The 15949-nt window shown below is 43.0% G+C and overlaps 1 protein-coding gene across 1 annotated transcript in view; it reads right to left on the bottom strand.

The window, feature by feature from the left end:
* The window catches only part of LOC139680597 (myosin-1B-like), a 31480-nt gene extending 15836 nt beyond the window's left edge, over window positions 1-15644 (bottom strand). The window contains exons 1-19 of the mRNA XM_071573353.1: window positions 15441-15644; window positions 15199-15342; window positions 14952-15108; window positions 14369-14396; window positions 14174-14285; window positions 11015-11107; window positions 10855-10918; window positions 10667-10765; window positions 10467-10570; window positions 10155-10293; window positions 9625-9743; window positions 9375-9524; window positions 9124-9294; window positions 8458-8777; window positions 7007-7076; window positions 6381-6468; window positions 4240-4357; window positions 3187-3310; window positions 1451-1587 (exon numbers count right to left, since the gene is read on the bottom strand). Of these exons, the coding sequence (XP_071429454.1) occupies window positions 1451-1587; window positions 3187-3310; window positions 4240-4357; window positions 6381-6468; window positions 7007-7076; window positions 8458-8777; window positions 9124-9294; window positions 9375-9524; window positions 9625-9743; window positions 10155-10293; window positions 10467-10570; window positions 10667-10765; window positions 10855-10918; window positions 11015-11107; window positions 14174-14285; window positions 14369-14396; window positions 14952-15108; window positions 15199-15342; window positions 15441-15644 (2441 nt within the window). The remainder of the gene's footprint in view (window positions 1-1450; window positions 1588-3186; window positions 3311-4239; window positions 4358-6380; window positions 6469-7006; window positions 7077-8457; window positions 8778-9123; window positions 9295-9374; window positions 9525-9624; window positions 9744-10154; window positions 10294-10466; window positions 10571-10666; window positions 10766-10854; window positions 10919-11014; window positions 11108-14173; window positions 14286-14368; window positions 14397-14951; window positions 15109-15198; window positions 15343-15440) is intronic.
* Window positions 15645-15949: the final 305 nt, after the last annotated feature.

Here is a 15949-nt window from a genome sequence, read left to right as displayed (position 1 = left end):
TATTGACTGGGAATTTCTGAAACTTTCCCCAGCCTCAAGGAAAATGTGTGTGCTCAGGTAAATACCAGGGTGAAAACTGACATGCTTGATGTCCTGTTGCTGAGATTACAAATCTGGCAGTTACTGTTAATTATGGAAGCAATGGCTAGATGCTTTTTGGGGGAAAAAAAATGGGAAAATTTTTTACGGTATCGAATGTGAGTGGATGTTGTTGATGCCCATATGTAAACGTGTGGTTGTGTGAGTTCGTAGAAAATCTTGAAGATGGGAAAAGATTAATTAGGCTACAGCTTACAGGTGTCACACTCAAAGACAGTTTTATTCAAGAACTCCATGGAGAGAAAAAAGACAGGTAAAAACTTCTCCTCTAACTTCTAATTACAGAATATATCCTTTTCCTTATTCCCACCCATAGCTCCATCCCACAGGCTGAACCACAGCGTCCATCAAACTCATCACAGCTTTAATAGGATGACACTTTTGGCACCATTGCTGTTACCACATTGTCTCTCAAGATTCTTTTGCCATGAGCAAACCGACTTGAAACCTTATCTCCCTTGTTTTTCAAGTCACTAATCTCTTTCTCACAGAACAAACCGCACCTAATAGGAGGCCCTAAAAAAGCTGTTATTCTAAAAACCCTTTTTGTCAACTCAAAAATCTCTCCTTCTCTCTGCACCCATAGTTCAAAGGGAGATTAGACAATTCTTTGAAGAGAAATCCAGTAAGAGTTATTACATTCTTATAAACTATGTGTGGCTCAGGAAGAACCTGAGCTAAATACATGCTGCACAGTATTACAAATAAAAGCAGCTGGTTGGCAAAGTGTCCTGTATGCAAACCTTACTCCTGCTAAAGCTGTCACTTGTCAACAACATTTGAGAAAGTTTGCTTGGCTTGCCCAGTGCAGTCACTCCTGCACTTTAAATTTTGCATAGTTCATCCTATCTCAAAGGGAGAGAGCTGAAGGGGATGTGAAATAGTTGAAAGTATGGAGTATATTCTCTGTACAAGCTCAAATTGTTCATCTTAGATGATGGAGCCAAGAAAGGAAATTAAAGAAAGGGAGAGCAGAGAGTGATTTTATGTCATCCCTTACAAAACCTACATGATCCAATGAAACGATGAGACATGTTCAAAACAGACAAACCCGAGCCTTGTTCAGTCGTCTGTCTTTGTCACGGGATTCTTTAAAGGTTGGAAACAGTGAGTGCAGTTCTGGAAAAAGGTTCCTTGTTAAACACTAAGTATCACAGTCCAGCTGCATGATCCAATTCCTAAATAGCCACTGCTAGAATTTGTGAAGCTGTTGTGCAGAAGCTGTTAGTTCGTACTTGTTTGTTCCCCCTTTCTAAGGTTCCTTCCCAAAGACAGTTTTGTGTCTAAGACAATACCCTGCATTGATTGACCTTTGGTCTGATGCAGTGCAATTAGTGTTTTCTTATATTACCTTCTTGCATTCATCTTTTTAAATTCAGTTCTCATGAGGAATCCTCTGCACATGGCTTGTGTATGAGTAATGAGGCTCACAAGTTTCTCATCTCTCATCTCTTCTAGGAGTCCCAGGAGACCTGCCTTGAAGAACACCTAGAACATAAAAGAGGGTCAAATGGTTTGAGGGTTAGGCAGATACACAGTCATTGACAGCTGATGCAGGGCAGTACAAGGCCGTTTTGGAAAAATGGCTGCAGGATAAGGGTTTAACAGCTAGAGAAATTTTGTCAGTATTTAACTGCTCAGTGTTGCTGTGATTCATGGTAAGTCACTCTATGATCTAATCACATTATTGCAGTGTTATTTGGTGCCTGCTCCAGTGTAGGTCAAGAAAATCTAGCTCATCAATAGTTATTAACTCAAAGAGTTGACTTTCAACTTACTACTATATCCTACTCTGTCCCTTTGCTGTGTTCTACCTTTCTAACTCAGGCTCAAGATTTGGTCTGTAACTTCCTTAGAACTGGCTTGAGATGCATAGATGATGCCATCCAGAGGGACCTGAACAAGCTCAACAGTGGCCTATGGGAATTTCATGCAGTCTAACAAGATCAACTGCTGGTGCCGCACCTGGGTTGGAGCAGCCCCAGGATCAGTCCAGGCTTGGGGAATGAACATATTGAGAGCAGCCCTGGGGAGAAGGACTTGGCGATGCTGGTGGGTGAGGCTGGACAAACCCACTGTGTGCTGGGCTGACCCCACAGCATGGGCAGCAGGAGAGGGGGGTAATTCTGTCCCCTCAGGTGAGACCCCACCTGCAGAGCTGCCTCCAGCCCTGGGATCCCAGGATAGGAAGGACATGGAGCCGTTGGAGCAAGTCAAAATTGATCAAAGGGATGAAGCAGCTCTGCTGTGAGAAAAGGCTGAGAGAATTGGGATTGTTAAAATCAGAAAAGAGAAGGCTCTGGGGTGACCTAATCGTGCCTTTACAGGACATGAAGGGAGCCTATAAAATAGGTGAGGACTTTTTACAAGGGTCTGGAGTGACAGGGCTGGAGGAATGGCATCAGACTGAAAGAGAGTAGCTTTAGATTAGGTATTAGGAAGAAATTCTTTCCCATGAGCATTGTGAAACACTGACACAGGTTGCCCAGGGAAGATGTGGCTGCCCCATCCCTGGAAGTGTCCAAGGCCAAGTTGGTTGGGGCTTGGAGCAACCTGGCACAGTGGAAGGTGTCCCTGCCCGTGGCAGGGTGTGGAACCAGATGATCTTTAAGGTCCCTTCCAACCCAAACCATTCCATGATTCTGTATCTGTTCATTAGTGGAGGTGTTTGGATTTCTGTCTAGAGATAGCACTGCCTTGGTTGTGCTGACCAGAGGATCTGTGTCTCACCTAACGTTGCTTTGGATATGGAAGACAGGCTTTGCGTGCCTAAATTCCCTGAAAAGTATGACTGTCCAAACTTGTCTGAGCCTGTCTAATGTACACTGATATAAATGTGTTCAACTGGCAGGAGAAAGGGGCAACAGAAAATCTAGTTGCAGCCATGCCTGGATCATGCTGGTAGTGTGATGTTCCCAGGGCTGGCAGTACTACCCCTCACATAAGAACAAGTTTTCTGTACTCCTTCTTGCCTGTGGTGTACTTTGTTTATAATCATCATGAAGGCTGACTTTGTATACAAGAAAAACTTCCAACAAATTAAATATTTTGCCATTAATTATACCTACACTCTTACAAGGGCTTTACCTTGGTGTGGCCAAATTTATATTGGTTGTGGTCAACGTCAATGGAGGAAAGAAGCTTTTCTGAAGCCTTTTTGCTGTCAATGAATTGACCTTCTGGAATGGCTGAGGCGTTAAGGATCTTGTACCTATAATGAGACACATTGCAAGAACTGGTTGCAAATAGGGTGAGAAAAATATGATCCATTGTGTATCATGAAACATGTGGAAACTGAGCTATTTCAAAGCAGCTGAATAGATCTGAAATCTAGACAGTGTTGGCTGGCTGAACAAAGCATGATGAAAAAGGGATATATCTATAGAAGAATCTGTTGGCTATGTAACAACTGTGTGCTGTTACATACAAAGTTAAGGCACATCCTTGAGAGTGTCTGCAGATCCAGGAATTAGGAAGAAATTAGTGAGAATGGGTCACCCTCTTCTCAACTTGTTTCATTGATCAGAGGAATGCTACTCAAATTAGAGTTGAAGATGAATTAAAAAAACATTGACAAAAAGCAGCTATATTGCAAAAGGAATGCAGATCTTGCGTAGCTCAGTCTCTACAAGTGATACCAATGAATCCTTGAAGAAACTGAAAATGACATAGTATTGTTCTGCAAATGCTAATGGCAATTTTAGCATTTTACAAGTAACAATGATTAAGGTAATCCTGTGTCACAGACAGGACTTAATCCTTCTAAAGGGGTTTCTTCAGATACATCAATGTGAATGTGTGACTCTACATGGGAGCACTTCTTAATCTCAAGTCTACCTTGAAAAGCAGTTTGTAAAATCAGTCTATAGTGTCAGTTTATTCATTATGCTGCAAGTGTTTTGCATCTCTTTGAATCACTGAGCATTAATTTCAGTTTAGAAATGATACTGGTTCTGACGTATCAAGAAATCTCTGGTCTGGTCAGAGAGGGAAACAGTGGAGTGACCCCAGAGAGTATTAAGAACTTACTTCCCTCCAATGCCTCTGGTCTGATTCAGAGGGTGTCCCTCCCATGATGTCTCTTCAGCTGTGTGTTTTCTGAGACCTTATCTTAACAGACAGTAGTAACTGGACACCTACCGTTGCTTAAAGTCTGCATAAAGGATTCTGCTTGGAAACCCCTTCCTGCAAATTCGGATGCCTTCTAGAACACCATTGCACCGTAGCTGATGCATCACCAGGTAATGGTCCATTTCACCTTAAACAAAATATATCCATTATAATTCCCTTTTTCTTCCAAAGAATCATCATAAGTATTAGCATTCCAGGATAATCTCCCCCTTTTTAAAAGAAATTCAAGCAGTTCTTGGCTAAAGGTGCAGGAACTGCAGACAGAATGTGCCTTCAATGTATACAAGTTGCAGAAAGTTTCTTCAGTGAATTCCACTAAGAATGTGAGGGCTACCAGTGCTTGTGAAAAGGCAAAGGAAACATTTCTGGGAAATGGCACATCAGCGCTTTAGGAGACCAGCTGAACAATTTTCAACAGCATCAGCCTCCTCACTGGATGTAATCAAAGGTAGCACTGTGCAATGTAGTGCCATCCAGACAATTGGCTCTTCATGTTCTGTAACGTTACTGCACAGGAGTGGAGAAGCAGGTTACTTAAAGCTCTTATTCTTTCTGTGGAGGACAGTTGAATAAAAATGGAATAGAGTTCCTCCTGCTAAAATATCTATTGGATATAATAATCAAGTACATAACTAAGCTTTATCCCCAAATATTACAAAGTACAACTGGTGGAATAAAACTCTTGGAATCACTTTGTTATGTAGAAATTCCCATCTGCTGCTAGAGCCATTCATTAATACAGAATGGTCCATACCCTTAATCTTTTTAGTGCAATCAATAAAGGTTTACCCAAGGAAGTAGTTAGAAAAGTCAATCATAAGCAGCCTAAAACCAGCTAAAAACAAAATGATGTCCAGTTTTCCTTTCTTCATGTCACCATCCCTAATTTGACTTACACAGTACTACTTTTCTTTTAAAAGGCAAAAGTAAAGATTCCCCTTGAGTCACATTTGCCAAAACAACCAACCCAACATTAAAATGACAGGCATATCTGGCAACATCATCCATTCAAATATGCTTTTCTATTTTGGCCAGATTTCTTAATTCCCTCCTTTCATCTTCTTGACTGTCAAGACCACAGTGGGGTTCCTCTTTCTCCACTTTTGGATATGAAGTGTGGACATTTCCATTTGGGCTTTATTTATAGTCAGTGGAGTGAAACAGTTTCTTCTAGGATGTGATTCATCTCATTCTAAGGCAGATGTATATAAGGAGCCAGATGAGTCATACCTTAAAATGCCAATTTAGGAGGCCAGCTTCTCTCCACTGAATAGAAAAGGAGTTTGTATGAATAACTGGAATGTGAATGTTACACATCAGTGTTGCTTAAACCCTGCTTGTGGTCTTCAGGTTTATACAGAGGGACATAAATGAGAAAGGTAGAAAATTCTCAAATTCATCTTTTGTTTCCTGAGCAAATGCTAAGCTCCTGTTTCTTGGTATTCCTGTTGCATCCACTTTATTCTGACAGCATCTACCTTATTATCCTACCACTATCAGGTCTTGTTATGATTAGACTCCTACAACCCACCCTGGCAAACTCTTTGCAAGTACTTCACTTTACTGACCACACGACAACATTCCCGAACTTGACAGTTCTCAGAGACTAAACTCTCAGTGAGAGTTTAATATTTCGTTTTTAAAAAAGTAACTTTATATTAAAATGCTTTCCAAGTGCTAGCAGCACACAGCAGCTTGTACATGGAATTCTACAAATGACATACAATTTCTTTGACAGTTCCCCAGCTCAGTGAATCAGATCCTAACACTGAATAATTGGGAACTAGTAAGTGGTCTTGGGCTGAACCCAACAGTTCTGAATGATACAGTGGTCCCTTAAACTAGGCATTTCTTAAGGGCTTTTCTAATATTGTTGCCTACAATAGACAATTTTATCTGCTGTAATCAAGATGATCTTTATCACCTTCACTTCTGTACACATGCTAAACAAAGATGGGTAAGTGTTGTGGACCATATAATGCTCAAAATTTTACAGTCGTGGTAGGTAACACAAGAAAGTTTACTTGGTTACTGTCCTGCAGGACAACCCCCACAAGGAGTTTATGTGCAAAGGTTTCAGAAATTGGTTTGGAACCTAAACAGGCCAATTCCCATGAGTCTCATGTTTCAGAGTATAATGACACACTTACCAGGTGTCTTGGTCTCATTAGGAATCAGGCAACGCACAAAGTGAGGATGGGTGCTCCGCAGGTTAGTCATCAACTTGTTTAGATTTTCCTGTCATAGGACAAAACAAGGGTTTCAACTTCCAGCTATGAAGATTTTGCATTCTTATTCAAATGTCAGGGAGTTATAGAATCACTGAATAATTTGGATTGGAAGGGGCCTTTGAAGGTAATCAAGCCCAACATCACTGTCAAAGGCAGGGACACCTTCCACTAGCCCAGTTTGCTCCAAGCCCTGTCCAACCTGGCCTTGGACACTTCAAGGGATGGGACAGCCATAGCTTCTCTGGGCACCCTGTGCCAGGGACTGCCCAACCTGACAGTAAAAAATTTCTCCCTTCTATCCTATGTAAAACATCTTCCAGTTTAAAATCACTGTCTTTTGTCTTGTTGCTACAGGACCCAGTAAAAAGTCTTTCTCTGCATTTCTGAAAAGCCCCTTTATATGTTGAAAAGCCAGAATAAGGTGCCCCTGGAATTTTCCCTAGTCTGAGGGACCTCAACTCTTTCAACTTTCTTTATAGGACAGGTTTTCCAGCCCTCACATCATTTTGTGGAAGCATGGTTCATGTAAAAAGAAATTCACATACTCTGAACACAGCAGACACTGTCTGGAAAGAACCCCCCTTCTTCTTAGCACCTTTCTTGCCACCACCAGCACTATCACCTTGGAAAAAGGAGATGGAAGGGGAACAGTTAGATTAAGTAATATGTTTTGCAGGCCTCACCTTCCTGTCCAATATAATACTTAATTTTGAATGCTGACACACTGCTGCATGAGAGTTTAGTGAATGAATACTACCTAGTTGTTCAGTGTACGGTGTATTTGGTCTCAAGTACAAGATTTAGCTTGTGACACAGTGTATATGGCTTTGCTGGTATGGAACAGTGTAGCCTGACATAGGCTTCCTAACATTGTACTCTGTACTAATGGTCACATTGCTTTTACTATTATCCCATAGCCTCAATTAAATTTTTTTGATTGAGAGGAAGACCACAAGAACATGACTCAGCAGTGGACATTCATTTATCAGTGCAGTGAAGTCTTTAGAAAACTCATGTAATCCAATGTTTCAGATGAAGAATGCAGTTCTATTCTGAGTTACTGCAGCCCCGAGACAGGAAGCAAACCATAGTCTCAGGAATACAAGTCCAAGCAGCTCACTGTCTTTCCACATTTGCTACACCCTTTAAGCCAATTAAATTGAAACAAATGGAGTCTTTGTGCTCTGAATTTCAACCTTGTCCAAAATTTTATCTCTATAACCTTTGTTCTTGTCTTCCTGATACCGATCATACCTGTGAGGTTCACAGCTGACCCATCCCCAGTATTTCCTCGGGGCTTGCTCAGACACACTGTGTCAGCCGAGCTGATCCCAGGGAACCCCCCATGCACTGTTCTCTTGAGCCCCAAACCCTGCTGTTCATGTGCCTGTTGAATGACTGCTGTACACTGCCTCTGCTTTTTGCCCAGCATCCAGGCTGTCAGAACATTGTTTTGGAGGTTTTGTAGAAATCTGGGTGGCCATTTTTGGTAAGGCAGACCTACTGACTGTCTGACTCAATGGTCTTCAAAACAAAACAAAAAGGCAAGAGATAGCACTGCTTTCTGATGCCCATAGAGGACTTCTAAATTATATTCCCCATCTCTCTCATTTTCCCTCACAAAGCCAAGATTGTTTAGCTGGATATGAAATAGTTCCATAGGCTCCTTTTAGTTCTTCCAGTTCACCTCAAGAAACAAAACTCTTTTTCCAAAGATTATAAAGTGCTTGCAATCTGCATGTGTATTTGGCACCTGTCTAGTGGCTGAGTGAACATGATGTGATTCACAACACAGCCAGAAAATATACACCTCCTGTCACTGGGGTTCAGACTTGCTGCTCTTTACTTCTCTGCACTACAGTAGGTATCACTTTTGGCATATTTGGATGCACAAAAGAGCAAGGCCACATTAGGGGATAGTAGCCTGTGGTATACCAAGAGAGGAGAAGCAGGAATAGAGTTTAGTTGATTCTTGCCTTATTGGTCATCACCAAACAAGCACTTACTTGTTTCTGCACCAGCATAGTTAGAAAAAAGGAAGGACAGCAGCTTCAAGGAAGATTTCTGGTACAGCCCCACAACAGTTTCATTCAGAGGGTCCTTGTTCTTGTCAAGCCACCCAGAGATGTTGTAGTCCACTGTGCCAGCGTAGTGCACCAGGGAGAAGTGGGCCTCAGCCTTGCCTTTGACTGGCTTGGGTTTCTGGAAGTTGTTGGACTTGCCCAGGTGTTGGTCATAGAGCTTGTTCTTGAAAGAGGTGTCAGTTGCCTTGGGGAACATGCACTCCTCTTCCAGGATGGAGAAGATGCCCATGGGCTGGGGGAAATACGAATACATGAAGAAAATAAGGGGTGAGGAGCAGAGCTATTACTGCACAGAGTTAAGAGTTGAGGTTCAGGTTCACCTAACTGTTAAAGGCAGTCAATAAAGGCACCAAATTAACATTGTGTAGCCCCTCTCCATTCCACCTCAACTGTGTTGTTCAGGAAATCATTGTGAAGGGGCAGCTTGTTACGCCAAAAGCTTTGGTTTTATAAGCTGCCCCTTTTTGATGTGAGAGGGTAATTCAACAGTAACGTGTCAATTTATCAAGAGTTACTTGACTAAAATAAATGATCATAAAAGAAATTTGCTGTCCTAAAATGAAAAGGATTTCTTCTACCTTCTCAATGAGCTCAATGCAGGCAGCCAAGTCCATCCCAAAGTCAATGAACTCCCATTCAATTCCCTCCTTCTTGTACTCCTCCTGCTCCAGCACGAACATGTGGTGGTTGAAGAACTGTTGCAGTTTCTCATTGGTGAAGTTGATGCACAGCTGCTCCAGGCTGTTGAACTGCAAATTCGAAATATAAAAAAAAATGCCAGTTAGTTTCAAGCAGTCCTCAATGAGCAAGTGTACTTATGGTAACTCACGTCAAAAATTTCAAAGCCAGCAATGTCCAGGACACCAATGAAATGCTGCCTGGGCTGCTTCGTATCCAGCTGTTGGTTGATGCGAACAACCATCCAGAGGAACATCTTCTCATAGACTGATTTAGCCAATGCACCCACTGAATTGTACACCTGTAAGAAGCACAGCCATGGCAGTAATGAATGTTGAATTAGCTTTTAAGTTGAAAGAACTATGTGAAAAAAATGAAAAGCTGATCAGGTGTTTATGTACCTGTTGGACATTTTGTCCTTTAGTTACATATTCATTCCCAACTTTCACTCTGGGATAGCATAAAGCCTTGAGCAAATCAGCAGAATTCAGACCCATCAGGTAGGCAGCTTTGTCAGCCACTAGGACCAGAAACAGCAAATGAGTTCAAAAGAGACAAAGAAAAGTGTCCTGCTACTCTGTGATGTTTCTGTTTCAAAGAGCCTACTTTTGGTGCTACTCAGATGCACCTATTATCAAGAGAAGGGCCTCTCCAGTCCCATGGAGAATATTCCCCCTGCTCCAAAGGCAGTGTCTCAGCTGCAGCACACTCCTGTTCCATTCCTGGAGGCCTGCAGCAATGCTTAAGCTTTATGTCTTTCTGTTTTCTTGTAGAGCATGAATTAAATAATTGACTTTGTGGACATTGCAACAAACGTAAAAAAAATTAGTTTCTGGAAAGGAAAATTATTTTCAGAAGTGTTGGGCAATTTATGAGACTGTGTTAGTAGCTCCTGGTGCAGGTCACAAGCAAACTCTTCAGTCAGCTCTACCTTCTGTGCTGTCTGGCTCTGCCTGCTCCTCCCGCTGCTTCTGCTTGAATTTCATGTTCCCATAGTGCATGACGGCCCCTGTCAGCTTGTACATCCCCACCTTCTCATCAGGGCTGAAGCCCAGAATGTCTACAGCGCTCTGCAGAGGCAATGGGCAAGTTGTGAAAGCACAAAGGCTGAAGCACAAGAATCGGGGGGGTTTCTGTCCCTGCCTGTGCCAAGCATGTGCAGCACCATCCCAGTCCTGTGGCACTGGGATGTGGGCACTGAGCCAGGGCTGGCCAGGACCCACTTGTGCTCAGTTGAACTCACATCTGTCGCCAGCAGCTCCTCACTGTCATCAATACTGGCAACTGTGACTTCTCCTTGGCTCACGTAGGGGAAGTCATAAGGATTGGTGGAGATAAGGAGGAGATCTGCAGGTATATGGGGCATCTTTAGTGGTACTGAAGTAGGTCACAGTGGAAAGAGAAAGCACGCACTGAGCCAAGCCCAGTACTGCTGGCACTCACCAATGAGCTCCGGCTTCTTATTGGACATTATCTGGTAAAAAATGTGGTAGCTCCTTTCACTGGCCAGCTGAAAAGTCACTCTGGATTTCTCCAAGAGATCTAACCAAAAGAGAGGTGCCATTAGTTTCCTGATAAATTTGGGATTTTAAGTGCACAGGTTCTGCTTGCATGGAGTTGCTCTAACTCACAGGTTTCAATATCCGCAGAGGCCAGCTTGCCAGTTGCTCCAAAGTGAATCCGGATGAATTTTCCCTATCAAGCAGTACAGATCAACCCATTGGTTATGACAATTAATGAATGAGACTTCTATGATATGTCTGCATCCCAAAAAATCTGAAATGAACTCACAAAGCGTGAGGAGTTGTCATTCCTCACAGTCTTGGCATTGCCAAAGGCCTCCAGAAGTGGGTTGGCCTGGATGATCTGATCTTCCAGAGTTCCCTAGTTACAGGAGAAAATGCCTCTTATCAAACTTTGCTAGTGGTTAATAACAAATATTTCAAAAGAGGTATTACAAACAGATAATTTTTACACATCACATATGATTTTAACTGGAAAATTATCAGTTTTTAAGCACTCATCAGCCAGCATTCTTGGATATTGCCATTGGTTTCAAAGGGAAGAGTGGTGTGTTTTGTTTGATTCTAGTACCTGATATCACACATTGGATATCACATACGCAGTCACTGCAGTGGAGCCTGGGGAGTTTGAAATCTGTATGAGAGGCGTTTCCACACTCTTGTTCACAAAGGCCATGACAGTTGAAGAAAATGGGAAGATTCGTGAAATTTTTTTGGATACACCGAAAGAGCTACAGCCTTTGGTAGGAGGCATCTACTGAGGAGAATGTAAAGTTTTGGAATTGCATTCAAACAACAGCAGCCTGTCAGGATGCAGCAATACATCTCTGAAAACAGTGGGACATGGGCAAAGCCTGACACTCAAATACCAAACTTAGACAAGCAGAGAACAGAGATTCTTTGACTTTTTTTTTATATTATTTTTGTATTTTTTTTTCAACATGAAAAGTTTTCATACTGTATTGTATGTCTTTTGGTAACTGCAAAAATATGAGTGGAAAACAGAGGTTCTGTGACATTACATCTCTCCTTTTCTTTGAGATACAGTCCAGGAAGCCCAGTCACTGGTGTGCTTAGTCTCACTGGTGCTACAGGCACCAATGTGTCTCTAACAAAATCATGATTCCTACATAGTTAGGGTGTGAAAGTCTTGCCAGGGATAATTTCCAAAATATATGGAAAATAAAGAATGAGAAAAAAAAGGCAAAGCAGGTTTTATCCAGACAAAAGAGGAGTGGTACTGCTCCAGTTGCTGCGTGTTTGTGTGTATAGTGCTCAGTGCAGCCTTGAACATGTTGCAGTGGGGAGAGGGTGCCGTTCCCAGCACTGTCTGCAGATGGCACAGCAGGTTTAAATTAGTTTTTGTTAAGTCACTGTGAATGGGCCTATAACATTAAGACAACACAGTAGCGTATGAAGCTCTGTATCTTTTTTTTCTAAATAAAAAATCCTAAATCCATAGAGTAATGCCCTCTCACATATATCTTTCTGCTTTCTAAGTGAACTTTTGCATTTAGAAAAGGAGAAGGGGGGGAGGAAGGGGAGGGGAGGGGCGGGGCTGAGAGGAGAGGAAAGGGAGAGGAGAGGAGAGGAAAGGGAGAGGAGAGGAGAGGAAAGGGAGAGGAAAGGGAGAGGAGAGGAGAGGAAAGGGAGAGGAAAGGGAGAGGAGAGGAGAGGAAAGGGAGAGGAAAGGGAGAGGAGAGGAGAGGAAAGGGAGAGGAAAGGGAGAGGAGAGGAGAGGAGAGGAGAGGAGAGGAGAGGAGAGGAGAGGAGAGGAGAGGAGAGGAGAGGAGAGGAGAGGAGAGGAGAGGAGAGGAGAGGAGAGGAGAGGAGAGGAGAGGAGAGGAGAGGAGAGGAGAGGAGAGGAGAGGAGAGGAGAGGAGAGGAGAGGAGAAGAGAGGATTTTTTAGTGCACAGCTGTAACCAGGGAACAACCACAAGAGAATTGTACATGGATAAAAGCATGGAAGTAGACATGGCAGTTCTTTACATAAGTTCATTCTGTATACCTGTTTACAGGCTGAGTGACAAAGTGCTGGAGGCTGAGGCAATATTCTGCGGAAATGCTGTTACATGCATCCCTTATTCTTATACTCCTGCCTGGCATCTGCTTTCAGCCTATATCTGTGATAGAATGCTGGGCTACACAGAATGATAACCTGAGTGTTTTATTTAATGTTCTTATGAAGAGGAACATACTAATGTCACAGAGATTGGAATACTAAAAGAAAAATAGAGTATTCTATGAATAAATTCAGAAGAAGACAGAACACTGTCAGTCTCAAGGCCAGGTGATTTTCCCTATACCACACATGGTCTGCACCTCTCTCAGCTATCTCAAAGCTTTTCTGAGATCAGTCCTGGCATAGTGAGCAGCTGGTGAAAGCTGAGCCCAGGAGATTCTAACATAGTGCTGATGGAAAGAGTGCTTGTGATGAACTTGCTTTGGCCATAACAACCCATCAATCACAAACACCTGCCTTTGAGTGCGAAAAGAATATTCAGCCTTGGAATCTCCTTAACTTCTGCTATGCCCTTGGGTACTCAAATAACGTGCTGACACGTGTCTTCCCCTTTGATGCACATACCATCTCACAGCTGTGGTGACACACACTTGTGCCACAAGGGTGTTTGTTGCTTGCTCGGTGCTGGGAAATGAAGCCCATTCCTTACCAATGCACCAGGGGGCTCAGGTTGCAGCAGCTGTGCTGCTCAACAAAGAGACATCGGGGCATATGCTTTCTTTCCTGCAAGGATCCTTTCTGAGGTTACTTTCTAACTGCCCAGCAAGTAGTCCCAGCGGTCCCAAAAATGCCCCTTTTCTCATGCTGCCCTTCAGGGCAGTTCAGTTGACCCCAGGCAGAAAAACAAGCTGGTGGAAACTACTGCCTGATGCAATCAAAATGATTCTTAACTTCAGCATAGCCACCCTGGAGTCCAGAGTACCTGCACTTCCCCTGCCAATATGCATGAACCAAGGACCACGAATGGCACAACCAGGTGCCAGTGGGAACTGACTGCTCCCTTTACACCTACAGCCACTCAGGTGCTGTGGATGTGGCTGATCTCAGAGGATACTGATAGGTAGGTGAATAGATAGACAGCCAGAACAGAGAAAGCTGCTGTCTAACATTGTCTTCCTCTCCCTGGTGAAGACTCACGTGTGTAAATGGAAACTGGAGAGAAACTGAGGCTTGGGCCTTTCCTACATTGACAAAATGGTTTTATAAATAGAGTTCAGAGGGATGGAGGCTGGGTAGCAGAGGTCAATGAGCATAGGTATGTTTGGGCTGTGCATCCTGATTGCCTTCTCTGTTGCACAATATTTTCTGGTTTTTGATAGTCCTGCAGCCCCACAATACACATTGGTACTTTTGCTCTGTGGGCACAATGTGGGCAAGACTAGAAGGGGGAGCCAATGCCATACCTGCATTTTGCCGGGCTGTGGATCTTTCTTCTTCTCACCAGTAACTGCAATTGTTGCAAAGTACTGGATGACACGCTTTGTGTTCACAGTCTTCCCTGCACCAGATTCTCCACTGTTGAAATAAAAATATTAATTATTACAGGAAATATTTTCTCTTCTCTGTCAGCTTTGTCACTCATGCGCAAATATACTCACGTGATAAGGATTGACTGGTTGTGACGATCTGAAATAAAAATCACAGAAAGAGCTGTTCAAATGAGATATGAAGTCCTTCTTTTCCTCAGACACAAATAGCTGACTTCAATGGAAAGAACTATATTGCATCTGTATTTATCACTTTGTTACAAGATAAGCTGAATTCTACATTAGTGTACATCTGGATTGGTTTTTTGAGCAGAAAGGGTGAAGCAGCTCAAAATTTAACTTCAAGCAATGATTCTTTATAAGGCTTCCCACTTACTCTTTGGGGTTTTTTTATGTATAGACCTTGGCTTAAATATTGTTTAATTCAAATCAGATTGCTGTGTTTCTTCTTTACCATTGATTTAAGTTCCTTACACGCAGAGAGGACACAAAGTTATAGTCAGCCGCTTGTTTTCCTTCATTATCTGGTAGCCCAGAGGTCATTAAGATGTTACAGGCAGTTTGACCTTGAGTTGTGCTGTAGGACTATGGGACCACTGAGTAGAACCTAAGATACCTGAACTATCAAGTGTTCCTTGACCAAGTAGCCAGCCCTATGCATATCAGGTTTTTCCACTCTTGCCAAATGACTCACCAGTCAGCATGAACTGATAGGCATTGTCAGAGATGGAGAAGATGTGTGGAGGGGCCTCCTGACGCTTCTTGCCTCGGTAGCCAGTCACCACCTCTGGGTTGTACACGGGCAGCCACTTGTAGGGGTTGACAGTGACGCAGAAGAGACCCGAGTATGTCTGCGAGGAAGGGAGACAGCACGTTGGCTTCCCCTGGGCCTGGCAGAGCAGCTCCTGCAGCTGCCCAAAGGAAGCTGCTGTGCCACTTACGTAGATCATCCAGGCTGCGTAACGCTCTTTGAGGTTGTACAGCACAGCGGGCTCGTGCAGGTGGGTCATCATGGCCATGTCCTCGATTTTATCAAATTTGGGAGGGTTCATGGGAAAGACTTCATCGTCCTTGACAGTCACAGTCTGATGAAAACAGAAGGGAGCAACAGGAGAAGAAAATCTGAAACAGGGAACTGCCTGAACTGGATGATCACATTTGAGTTACGGTTGGTGTCACTTACTGTGTCATCATATGTTTTAACTGTGACTTTGCCACCTTCTCTGCTCTGTATGGTACCTTTCACATACATTTGCTTATCATCCACTACAAAACAGGCTGACTTAGCATCAAATGGACGATTCTGGGCTTCAATTCTCTCCTTCTCTGACTTCCGTAAATAGGGAGCAGCTTCTCCAAAGATTGCCATCTCTGCATCTGAACTCATGGCTGCAGTTGCTCTAGAGGAATAGAGAAAAGCTTCAGAAAGTCTGTGCATTTCTAGTTTATATTTATCCAGAAAGTGGTCATGCCCAAATACTAATGGGAAGAGGAGGGCTAATCAGGCACTTAACTTCTGCCTCAGTTATAAGTATCTGCTAAAGAAGTGCTAATAAAAGAAGTTCCTTTTGTAGACAGAGTTATCCCCCTTAAACAGGATGTTTGTGTGCCCAAAATGAGGACAGAGAGAACATCAAGCTAGAAGTATTCAAAAGCTGGCCTGCTCTATCTTCATCTACTACTCACAGAGCT

Source organism: Pithys albifrons, chromosome 19 (assembly GCF_047495875.1).
Source record: "Pithys albifrons albifrons isolate INPA30051 chromosome 19, PitAlb_v1, whole genome shotgun sequence".
In the NCBI taxonomy this organism is placed as follows: Eukaryota; Metazoa; Chordata; class Aves; order Passeriformes; family Thamnophilidae; genus Pithys; species Pithys albifrons.
This window is presented reverse-complemented; position numbering and strand designations above follow the sequence as displayed.